Below are 11,841 nucleotides of genomic sequence, written 5' to 3'. Positions count from 1 at the left end.
ACTAATTTCACTAGCCAATAGCCATTCAACTAAAGGTTATTCACCGAATCTTTCTCCTGTGTCTGTACTGTACATGAATATGTATCTCTGTGTTTACATATACAATCTACACATGATAGTTGAGACAAATGCAGGGCTAGAGTAATGTGTAACCTTTATCAGTGGATGATACACAACCAGTTTATAGCATAGGAAATATCACCTGATGATACATTTGTATGGCAGGTGATAGGTTGATAAATTATTGATAAAAACACTAGCATTCTCCCTGTTATGTCTCCAATGTGTGTGTCACCAAGACTCACCATTCTAGATCTCAATGGATGAATATGTGTGCATGAATGTGTGCTTTACCATGCAGGCATGCACACATTTGACATTTCTATAATTGCTGTAGTGTAGACCTACCTTGCATCACCTGCAGGCTAGTAGACCCAGACCATCTCAGTAAACCTGCAAATCCACTTGATGTCAGGCTATGCCAGGGGTGTCAAACTGGAGTCATTTTCATTTTAGACCAGACTGGGTCAAATGTAACTTCATGTGAACATATACTGTACATGCCTCGAGTCGACAGACACTAGACCCATTTCAAGCTCCTTTGAATATCTGGCAAATACTGTAGGCATTATTACTATTTTTTATGTTATATTTATTAACTTTTTGTTTGTTTGTTTACTGTTAGATTTTATATTCCTTTGTTTCATTATTATTTGTCAATGAATGTCACGAGCAATGCACCAGTAGGTGGCGTTAATTCAAGTATTTTGCCAACTCCTATGATGGTCTGCTTTCCCAAAGAAGAAGAAGGATCAGATGTTTGGAGGAAGAGGAACCTTGTAGCAAAGAGGTAAAACCAAAACCCAAATACATAGATATATAATGTTATGTAGCTACGATAACAATGGTTGAATATAACTGTGTAAACACTGCGTTAAGTTTAGCGGTTTAGTTATTTGTTTGATAGCGTCGCCTATGCTTAAAGGCTTGACGTTTACGCCCATGGAAATATTTGAGCAAGGTAGCATTAGCCAGATAGCTGAAAGATGCTACACAGCTGTCTCGCAACGTTAACCTTGATATGCTAGGCCAGATATGGATAGGCTATCTAATATGCTCGCCTATAGTTGCTGTCAGTGTATGCAGGTTTGTATGTAGTGGAGCAACTTTGTGAAACGTGACTGACACACAGACACTCACTCACACACACACACACACACACACACACACACACACACACACACACACACACACACACACACACACACACACAGTGGATTAGCCCTCCAAGCAGAACCCAATGGTACTGAAGTTTCTGACTTTTTGACGACAAACTCATCAAAATGTCAGAAAAGCTTTATGTAGGGTTCCGAGAGGGGCTAACAGTGGATGTGGTGCAGCGAAATGCAATGCAAAGCTGGGGATATGATTATGATGATATAAGAATTATGTATGGCCAGTTGCCTGGTGCTTGGTGACTGACCTTTGAACTGCTCTCTTTTTCTTTTAACAGCAGCATCATGTTTTAGTCTTCAAGTCAAGCAGCACCTGTCGCATGCATCATGGTGGACAACAGGTACGCCACAGCTCTGGTCATCGGCTCCGTGCTCAGCCTCCTCGCCTCTGTGTATCTGTCTGTTGCCGTGGGAACGCAACACTGGTACCAGTACCGCAGTCCGCCGGCCAAGCACGAGTCCAGCAACGCCTCTGAGCTCCGTGAGGACTTCATCAATGGAGACTTTGATGAGAAGTCCTACAGTGATACGATGTTTCGTCTCAATGGCACCCTGGGACTGTGGTGGAGGTGTATACTGGTCCCGGCCCCGGGGCAGTCGCACTGGTACAAAGAGCCCGGTAAGAACCCACAATATGGCATTGGGTTTAGGGTTGGGATCCGGAATCGGTTCCATCACCCAAATGGACTCTCGGTTACAGCCTTGTGAGGTTTCATTTGGAACAAGGGAACCAACCGTTAAAGAATCGGACCGTTACAAGGGAATCGTTAAAATCAACCTTAATTGTTGCGATATCACTCAAGGTTTATAAAAACTTTGATCGGTTAATACTGAAATAATGTAATTCAGTTTGATGGTGTTTGCCCAGAATTGTGTTTGAGCTCTCCCTCTTACTGTCTGTCCCAGATCCTAAGATGGCAACGCAGTGTGTGAGCTTCACCCTGCCCCAGCAGTTCGTTTCTAAGTACAAGGAACCTGGCAACCATAACAGTGGAGAGGATCTTCTGAGGACATGTGAGTTACACTCTCCTGCCCAACCCATATTTTTATTTTATTTTTATTAATTTAGTACATCTTTGAATATTGGCTGGCAATGGTAAATTGTGGTAATTTTTATTACACTTAACTGCCCGAATAATGTATTTTTTCACTTCTCATTGGCTAATGTTTTTTTGTTTCTTTTTGTGCAGACTTGTGGAGGTGTCAGTTCCTCCTGCCCCTGGTGTCTCTGGCCTTGGTTTTCCTTAGTTGCCTTGTTGGGGTGTGTGCCTGCCTGTGCCGCAGCCTCACCCCCACCCTAGGTGTAGGAGTACTACATCTCCTGGCAGGTAAGAGAAAGGAACACTTATTTTTAGTAAACAATATTCCTCACCTAATTACTACCTCTATGCCTCAACTAGCCAAACACGTGGTTTATTTTGTGCATAACACAAATTTGTGATTTTCTATGTATTTTAAGTTAGACTGACTTTCAGCATTGTCTTTCGCCTGTGCGTCTCCACTCTCCAGGCCTGTGCACTCTGGGTACTGTTTGCTGTTTCCTGGCAGGAATGGACCTGCTCCACCGGAACTCTGCACCGCTCTCCACTGATGGGGTGGATGGTTCACTTGGCTGGTCTCTCTACCTGGCCCTGATCTCGTCCCCGATGCAGATGATGGCAGCTGCTTTGTTCCTATGGTCAGCCCGCAGCCACCGTAAGAATTACACCCGCATGACTGCATACAGGGTTGCGTAAAACAGCACATTGAGCCTCAACAAGATTCCTGTAAATGAACTTCAGAAGACTGTTTAGTGAGGTTATTGCTCGGCAGACTTCTACAAGTTGGACTACACGTTTTTTTTTCACCTCTACCAAACCACAAAAGAACACAAGGTTGATCTTCTGGAACTACAGGCCATGTAGTGCTGTTGAATGTTAACGTGTGATGTTATTTCATCCAGATTTCACAGCGCCTACAACCTGAATAATAACATTTATTATGACCTATTATTATTTAAAAAAAAATATTGATTTATTTTACAGTACAAAGAAGTATTTTCAAAACAATTGACATATATTTTTCCCCCCCACATTATGACCTATTATTACAACATTCAGTTTATGCTAATTTGTAAAGCTTATGACTGCCTTTTTCTGTTGCCATATTGTCCTTATTTGTGAATAGTTTAAAGATTTCATGAAATGGCTTAATTTTAACTTTTTTTGCCAAACTAAGAGCTGTGTTTTGGCTTAACCAATCACACAGTCTCAGAGTACACAAATGGATTTTGTGTTTTTTTTTTGTTTTTTTTCTCCCATTTCATTAGGTCTTTCAATTTTAAGTCAAGGTTATTTGAGATAAGTTGTGATAGCTTGCTCCATTAATGCATGACAATATTAGACCGGTCTATTTTCATAGGCGTTATGTGCATTTTCTTTGGTCTTTGCAGAGCCTTTTTTGTGATGCAACCACTCCTTTGCTGTTTTCATCCACATTTGTAGATGTTTCTTTGAATGTAAAACATTATTTGTTGAATTTATACCACTCCAGGAAACCTGGGTTCTTTGATCCTATATGTAAAATATAATGGCCTATGGTTCAGACCCAACTTGTGTCAACTTGAATTTGAACCAAATTACTTAATTAACTGAATCTAATAGAAACAAGATATTCACTCAAACAGATAGCACAACTTTATTTTTCTACCAGTGGCACTGACACTAATGGAAGCTTTCAAATGGCTCTTATTAATTCAGTTAATTATCTTGGTAATTGTTAATCTACTGCCAGGATTTGTATTTGTATATTCAATTTCAACTGTTTCACATTCATTCAATCATTCAACAAAAATAATGATCTTTCCACCTTATTAATATCATGGACACTATTCTTTCTTACTAACCCTTTTCCAAGTGAGAATCCTGACAAGTGTGAGGTGTTGTTCATACAGGAGCTAAGGATGCTTGGACCCCAACTACGTGCACACTTGGTACCGTAACCACAGATCCTGTAGTGTTGTAGCCCATGGCAAAAATGAGAAAACTAACTGTACATTTTGGAAAAAGGGAAATCTGCTTCAATCCCTGCATATTATGCTAAATGTGAATGCCCATGTGCAACTTCAGATCAAACCAGTCAAACCACTATAAGCAGAAATGGAAGGATAGACAGAGCTGTATTCATTTTATAGTAGGATTATAGGATGATGTAATGTTTGTTGCTTGTAAAAGTGACGTTTGGTAACTGTCAGCCTTTTTTCACTTGGCCTGCAACTTTACAGCTGCAGTGATTAAAATGTATGGGACCCCCACACGGTACAGTTGCACCGCTCACTTCACACAGGTGTGATTTTTATATATAGGCCACTGTGTGTATATATAGCAGTGGTTAAAATAAGATATTTTTCACTTCTGCAGCTGGTATTAAAGTCTGTCTGGGGAAACTTGTCAAGCAGGCAGTGGCTTTCTTCTGCCTTAGCTGTATCTGTTTATACTTGACAAATATTACCTCACATTCAGAAGTTTTAATCACTGTGACCTTTTAGGTAACCTTTTAGGTAAGGTCATTTCAAATTACAAAATACCAGCAGGAACAATGTATGCCTGCAAATTTTATTTAACCATGATTTCATTCTTTGTCCTATGATGGTGTTGTACAGTGGTGTTATGCAGAGAATATGATCTACATTACAAGCTCATGTGTTGCGATGTATCACGTCACGTGTCATGGTTGTGACCTTGTAGATTGCTATTTGTATTTATTTTTTATATATTTAGTTTGAAAGTGATTAACTTAATGTCATAACTCTGTTGAAATATACATGCATTCAACTTTGCTCAACCAATATATTGGCAGCACTGATTAACTACTATAACATTGACTGTGTGAGGCAGTGACCCATATTTCACTTTCTCCCCAAAATTGGGTCATTCTATCGTCTACTCAGGCTTTTGTGAACAGTTTTTTAGATATTTGATATTCATTTAATCAGACTTTAACTTCAAACTTCACTTTAACTATGATAGTAAGTAAAAAAGTGTAGGCACCCCTAGTGGTGCATTCAATTAATCGATATGGCAATACTATATCGATCGACAATCAGGACGATAGGTGAATCGATCGAGAGGCTGCTGTATCGGTTCAGAAATAAACGGCATTAATTATCTGGGTGATGCAGTGTTGCCAAACGTACCTCTGTTTAAGGTTATCGAAGCCCCCCATGCAAGTTGCAATGCACTCCATTCCCAGACCTGTTGTTAGGAAGTTTAGACATTTATTTTAATTTAAAGATCTCTGTGCCTGAAAGTGCTTTATTCTATTTGTGCAACATGGTCATTATTTTGAATAAATGTTTAATCGAGATATATCGTATCATGGCCTCTGTATCGTGATACATATCTATCATGAGATTGCAAGCAATATCCACCACTTCAACCTGTAACAAGTGTGCCATCACTGTCCATCCAATCTACTGGAACGTATTCACAATTTTGCTCATAAAGATCCAAGTTGGATCAAAACTCTTGTCATTAACAGTTGGAGACTTGTGCCGTTTTGCTTTCAGCCAGTCAGTCAACCATGCGCATGCTCATATCAGAATAAAAGTACATCACACCAGAAGGAATTAAAATGTATTTAATTTAAATGATAGTTGTAATTATTATTACAAGTAATTACTTAATAACCCACTAATGCTGTTTGATCGTATAAAATTGCTGTTTTTTATTTTTTATTAGTTGATTTCATTAGTTCAAGTTCATTGTTTCAATAGCAACTTTCTCTCTCATGGTTCTTCACGCTTCTACTCCAATCAATCCTTCTTCACACTTATGGTTGGTATGGTTAGGGTCTTCTTTTTAGCTAGATGGAATGCAATTTTCTTCTCATAGTATGCACACTCATTCACAAAAAAGGGATAGAGTTGTTCTTCCCCTTCATACTGAAGTGTGTCTCCAGAGAATGACAGAAAGATGGGGTCACCAGGACGCAGAAGGCTGAAGTCTCTATCCTAGAGAAGCAAAGTAACAAGGTAAGATGAAGTGCACAGGTAAATTACAGATAAATCTCAGAAATAAACAAATGGCAATATGAAAATAATATATATGATACACAGTGTAGAGACAGGAAAAACAAGGGCAGAGAGAAGAGAGACATGAGTGGTCCGTGTACTAACTGGCTGAAACACCAGGTGCCCCCCTGTTAACAGCGTTTAACGGTCTTACACCAAGTGTATGCATCTCACCTGGTAAAATATGCTGCTATACAATATTGAAATGTGCTTCTACCTGTAGCTGGGGGTGTATGGCACCAATCATTTCATGTGTCTCCGGGTCTCTTGGGTAGTCTATACTCTTCACGAAAGTGTACGCTTCCACTTCACCACCTTCAATGGTGCTGCCTATGGAATGATGGGAAAGATAATACTTGACAAATGGACTACAGTTCTGGGGTTGAACATGTTACTGTAATCTTGACAGCGACTTGGAGTTGTTACTTTACCTGAGTTGAAACTCTGAATCCAATTTAATATCTGATCAACTGCCTCTTTCATTAAGTTGAAGATATCCGCTCTGACCACTCCATTGGGTTGTGGTCCTATCTCTATTGCTGTTGAGAAAAGGAGATGCAATTTTATACCAATGTTTGTCACAAATACAGAGCTGACGCACGCACAGATCTCTCTCTACAACATGAACATGCACACACTGTAGGCTATATACAGACTCACCCACAAGCACTTACAGAGGCCATGTCTGCCCAGTGAATCTTGGGAAAAAGCCTCGGAAGAGGGCAATTCCATAACGATTAACCTCACGGGTGCAGAGGTTATCTTGCACTGGAAACACCAGAAGGTACATATTTACTCTCAACACAACATATTTACGGTAAATTGCGTATCAACGCCATTTTATAGGGAAACACAGCTTTTGTTTAAGCTATGCGCATGTCATGGAATTTTTTGATTGAGAACATGAGTGTAAGCTCAAATCCTAAATAATGCAATCGTATTTGGTATTCCTAAAACCATTTTTAGAAAAGTATGTAGACACCTATAGGCTACTGTACATGTATAAAGAGGTCAGTAGTAGAGCAGGCAGGACATGTATCTCACAGACCATTGGTCTGATCGGATCAGCGGTTCTTTGGAACTGGCCTTTCTCCGGACACTCGGATGGGCATTGTGTGTATCTTATGAACCGCTCATCTGATAAACTTCACACTTGGCAGGTGTGTTGCTGAGGAGAAAGATTTTCCTAGAAGCTTTGTCAATGGTCGATTTGCCTGTCTACTGCCTGTCATTTTGACAGTTTTTTTTATTTTTTATTACCAATTACAAAGCTTCTTGGAACATATTTGAATGCAGATTGTGGCCCCTATATATGTGTCACAGAGATTACATTTTTTGGGGAGTGTTTTACCAAAAATAAAAAAGGTCATTCCATTTTTTACATATTATTGCGTATAGCTACTCGCCAAAACACATTTTAGTTGACAAAATCATCTCTAGATTTAGTCGACTAAGATCTTACGATATTTAGTCGACTAAAACTAGACTAACACTAAAACATTTCAGATGACTAAAATACGATGAAAACGAAATGGAATTTTATTCAAAAGACCTATGACTAAAATCTAAATTAATTAAAAATGTTGCTGTCAAAATCAACACCGTCGCCCAGCAATTGGCCAGTTCCGAATGGGCTCATGTTTGAAAACGGGCACGCCCTCTGACCTCTAAGATGAAACGCTTCTCACCTGGATGTGTTTAAAGATGTGCAGGGTGATCCAGTCAGAGGGATAGCCAATGAGGGTCAGGCCCATATTGGATGTGGTGTTGTGGAGATCACAAACCAGATCCATGGCTTCTTGGCTGCCTTTGGGCCCAAGCTGAATATTCAGTTCCTGGGCTCGTCTAACCTCATAAGGGGTGGCATCTGTTAGAGGTACACTGGTGGACAAAAGATATGTTTTATTTATGACTTGGTAAAATAAAAATACATTGCAGTATTTCATACGGAAGTAACAGTGTTAAATGGGGTTTCTAATGAGTAATAGTTAACCCTAACCCCACCCCCCAAAAAAACGTTTTATTTATTAGCTCAGCACAATGTAGCTATATTGTTATTAATGAAATCTCTCAAATACTGAGCGCAAAGCCTACTTTTTGGCAGGGGTTCTCAGCAAACCTTTATTCCAGTTTGCAACATTAAATTACATGATTTTAGCCCCTTTCTGTTCACCTGAGCATGGCGTCCGTAAAACAGCGGTTGAGGTCTATTTCAGTGTATCTTCTGCAGGTTTCCACAGCCCGTGGGTTGGACATGACTGTTGTTATAGAGACTGATCCAACTTGATCTACCTGCTGTCTCTGCATTTCCCTCACTAGGTACACACCGGACATCTCATTTCCATGTGTGCCGCCACAAATGGCAATGCGAGACAATGCAGGGAGGAACACTCTTTCCCACATCTGTGGGCAAGAAAGAATAACAAAAAAGATCAGTTTATGGTGAGTTGTTATTTCTTCCTTTTATGTTCTTGTATTTCTAATTCAAATTAATATTCACTATTAGAATATTTGCAGAACACAACAAGAGCCTTTTCAGAAATACCTTGAATGTCATGAATATATGGGTAACAACAAGGCTCAATATGATGAAGCAATCAAGTATAGGTTTGATTTATTGCGATCATATGGTGGCCTAGAATTCAAGGTTCAGAGCTTCAGCACATAATGGTGCCTACTGTCTTTTCATTGGTATCAGGAGGATTACATTTCTTTACATCTCATACACATTGTTTACACATTGGAGACAAACTCCAACCCATTGGTCTTCATCATTGCATATAATTATCAGTAGCCTATAATAGAATGAACACCTTTTGCATATACCTGCATGTTAACCAACCACTCACTACAGTATACCTTCCATGCCTGACCTATATATTGCTGCCATTTTAACATGTTGCTGCGCCTGCTACAGTTATTCATTATTATTATTATACAGTGTCTTATTTCAACTTATGCCAATGGCTCCGTGAGTCAATGTTTTTTTTGTTTGACAGCCTCAGCATGAACAAAAACCCCATGGTGAAAGATGGGTATGGAGAACTTATCAATGGTCTTGGCCATGTTTATCAAGAGCCATTCAGAGGGCAAGGGCCATTCTCGCTGACAGTTAACATCCTCTTCATGTGGAGTCCTGCCCTCCAGGGAGGCGGTATTATATGTTTCCCAGGAGGACTAAATCAAACAGATATCTGAGATACATTCTAACAGAACTGATGGGCTGAATATTTATTTACAGTATGTATTCTTTTGGGGAATCATGTTTACAGGCTACTCTTTTTATCGATGCATGAATCTGTCAGGTCAACATGACATTCAGACTAACTTCTTTCATGGACATCATGAACATGTTTCAAACATTGTCAAATGGCCAGTCAGTGTTGATTTTGACAGCAAATTTAGTTAGTTAGTTTTAGTCATAGTCTCTTGAATAGTTTTCATTTAATTTAATTTGTCACATTTTACTTACCTGGAATGTTTTAGCTTTAGTCTAGTTTTAGTCGACTAAATGTCATGTCGACTAAATCTACAGTAGATGACTAAATAGACTAAAATGTGTTTTGGCGGGCCTTCATGCTGTCGTAATTACTGATTTTTCACTTTCTGAAAATAGACGATTTACAAGCTCATGACGCATTGTGAGCTCATGTAGATCAGCTATTTTCAGCATGCAACCAAGTGTAAAATGACTTATACTGGATCTCTTGTCCACTAGTCTCCTCCTAACATTTTAGTCTAATTTTGATTTGTTGACACAAAAAGTAGTCGCCGAAATCAACACTGTGGCCAGTACCGCACACATGCAAAAACGTTAAACTCAGTCAAACTCAGGCATAGAAAGATGTCTTGTCAGTTTAGGTCAATTAGCTTTGACCTCCCACTTCGACTCTCTCTGCTATAGTGCAAAACATCTGGTTTCACGATGTCAAAACACAGTGACAGCAGTGGTGGAAGAAGTACTTAAGTAAAAGGATCAATACTACACGTACAAGTCTGGCATTCAGAATTTATTTCAGTAAAAGTACAATAGTAAGGGCATCAAAATAACAAAAGTAAAAGTACTCATTATGCAGAAATTCACGAAGTCTATATTGTGTTGAAATGGTTAAAGGGACACTTCACCCTTTTAGCAATAAAATATATATCAATGACCTTTATAAGATTTAGAACACTTTCCCGGCATTATTTTTTGTGTAATCTCTGGTTTTAGATATTTTAGATTATCTGAGTGTCTCTGACGTCCGAGCCACTCGGATAATCTAAAATATCTAAAACCAGAGATTATAAATAACGCCAGGAAAGTTTTCTAAATCTTATAAAGGTCATTGATATATATATATATTTTTGCTAAAAGGGTGAAGTGTCCCTTTAACATATGTTTTGTAATCATATTTATAATCTACAAAGTAACTAGTAAAGTAATAAGGTATAAGGTAGTAAAAAGTATTGAAAATTGGAAATAATCCAGTAAAGTAAAATACCTCGCAATTGAACTTAAGTACAGTACTTGAGTACACGTATAGTTACTGCACTGCAAAACAGCACATACCGGTAGCCTATAGTCCTGGGATGTCCTGAAGGGTTCTGAAGTTTTTAAGAAATATGTTTTTCAGCTCAGAATCATGACCACATGGCACCCAAGAGAAAAAGCACAGCAGCAGTTATAGCACATGGCTTTCCAGGATATTGCATGGACAGCTAGATTTCCAATGGTACAGAACACAAAGGACACAGGGACAGTTGAGTTGCATTCTACAGAATCTGGTATTCAAAGTTCAAGAAAATACCATTTAAGACTCGATGTCAGGGAGTTGTCTTACCTTTCTGTTGAGTTACTAGTTGGCAATGATTCTTGATCAGCTTTACATTCAGCAACCTTTGAACTGTTCAAAGGAGAGTTGCATTAAAATGTAGTGTTTCACAATGTGCCTGCAAGTTAATCCTGCAGGCACTCCACCGGTTACTTTAAAGCCAGAAGAACAAACACACAACCAGCTTGGTGTTTGACATTGTAAAGTGAAACCAGAAGTCATAGACCACACCCACACACTGACTCTTAAATTCCTCTCTGTCATTTATTTATTTTTGTTCTGGTCTTTTCATGGTATGGTACAGTACCTCCCCTATTTACATGTTACAGTACCTCTTCCAGCTGAATCAGCAAACGCCCCATGCTGAGTCACTCCACCGACATGGGAGAGAGTGAGAAAAAAAAGTAAAATAGAAAAAGAGCAGAGAAAATATAAGAAAGACAAAGTTAAAAGACTTACAGTAGAAGATAAATCTAGAAGACAGATTCAGATTAATCTCTTACTAGTCTCTTGAGACAGACCATTGGCACGCACACACCATTTTCAAATGTCTCCACCATTGTAGTTATCTGCTTGGCTTGAAAGACTAATCTCTTAGGCTGCTATTATGCAGTATCAGCAGCTCATGATGCAATGAGCTGTGTGAAACCAATACAAATATTTGTATCAACATGAATTAAAATAGAAATGGAATATATTCTAGCCTATTTTATTACACATGCCCTTGAACCTTAATATTTTT

At 38.9% G+C, this 11,841-nt stretch overlaps 2 protein-coding genes across 5 annotated transcripts; one reads left to right on the top strand and one right to left on the bottom strand.

The window, feature by feature from the left end:
- Positions 1–807: 807 nt before the first annotated feature.
- Positions 808–5,577, top strand: cldnd1b (claudin domain containing 1b). 2 transcript variants are annotated; one of them, XM_083764699.1, is made up of 6 exons: positions 808–850; positions 1,514–1,854; positions 2,142–2,249; positions 2,426–2,563; positions 2,745–2,930; positions 4,131–5,577. In XM_083764699.1, the coding sequence occupies exons 2-6, from the start codon at positions 1,563–1,565 to the stop codon at positions 4,172–4,174; spliced, it is 768 nt and encodes a 255-aa protein (XP_083620825.1). In that variant the 5' UTR covers positions 808–850; positions 1,514–1,562; the 3' UTR covers positions 4,175–5,577. The 2 variants fall into 2 exon arrangements, with proteins under 2 accessions (XP_083620825.1, XP_083620826.1); XM_083764700.1 differs by having other exon boundaries at positions 819–850; positions 1,517–1,854.
- A 335-nt stretch (positions 5,578–5,912) lies between these two features.
- On the bottom strand, positions 5,913–11,281 carry acy3.2 (aspartoacylase (aminocyclase) 3, tandem duplicate 2). 3 transcript variants are annotated; one of them, XM_083766182.1, is made up of 7 exons: positions 11,109–11,281; positions 8,459–8,688; positions 7,974–8,166; positions 6,960–7,053; positions 6,717–6,824; positions 6,503–6,615; positions 5,913–6,225 (listed from the first exon to the last, which is right to left on the bottom strand). In XM_083766182.1, exons 2-7 carry the CDS (start codon positions 8,686–8,688, stop codon positions 6,028–6,030), a joined length of 936 nt encoding a protein of 311 aa, XP_083622308.1. In that variant the 5' UTR covers positions 11,109–11,281; the 3' UTR covers positions 5,913–6,027. The 3 variants fall into 3 exon arrangements, with proteins under 3 accessions (XP_083622308.1, XP_083622309.1, XP_083622310.1); XM_083766183.1 differs by lacking the exon at positions 11,109–11,281 and adding an exon at positions 10,838–10,965; XM_083766184.1 differs by having other exon boundaries at positions 6,055–6,220.
- Positions 11,282–11,841: the final 560 nt, after the last annotated feature.

The sequence above is a fragment of the Protomyctophum parallelum genome (assembly GCF_964188405.1).
Source record: "Protomyctophum parallelum genome assembly, chromosome: 5".
Taxonomy (NCBI): domain Eukaryota; kingdom Metazoa; phylum Chordata; class Actinopteri; order Myctophiformes; family Myctophidae; genus Protomyctophum; species Protomyctophum parallelum.
Note: the sequence above shows the minus strand (reverse complement) of the source record. Positions and strands in the feature narration are given on the sequence as shown.

What these genes read in the sequence shown, in the direction of transcription:
- cldnd1b (XM_083764699.1), top strand. Translation starts at nt 1,563, where the DNA reads ATGGTGGACAACAGGTACGCCACAGCTCTGGTCATCGGCTCCGTGCTC. An exon ending in AGAGGATCTTCTGAGGACAT is followed by an intron (nt 2,250 to 2,425) that starts GTGAGTTACACT and finishes CTTTTTGTGCAG; the next exon opens with ACTTGTGGAGGTGTCAGTTC. An exon ending in AGTACTACATCTCCTGGCAG is followed by an intron (nt 2,564 to 2,744) that starts GTAAGAGAAAGG and finishes TCCACTCTCCAG; the next exon opens with GCCTGTGCACTCTGGGTACT.
- acy3.2 (XM_083766182.1), bottom strand. Translation starts at nt 8,688, where the DNA reads ATGTGGGAAAGAGTGTTCCTCCCTGCATTGTCTCGCATTGCCATTTGT. An exon ending in ACATCTTTAAACACATCCAG is followed by an intron (nt 7,054 to 7,973) that starts GTGAGAAGCGTT and finishes TGGTGTTTCCAG; the next exon opens with TGCAAGATAACCTCTGCACC. An exon ending in ACTGGGCAGACATGGCCTCT is followed by an intron (nt 6,825 to 6,959) that starts GTAAGTGCTTGT and finishes TTTTCTCAACAG; the next exon opens with CAATAGAGATAGGACCACAA.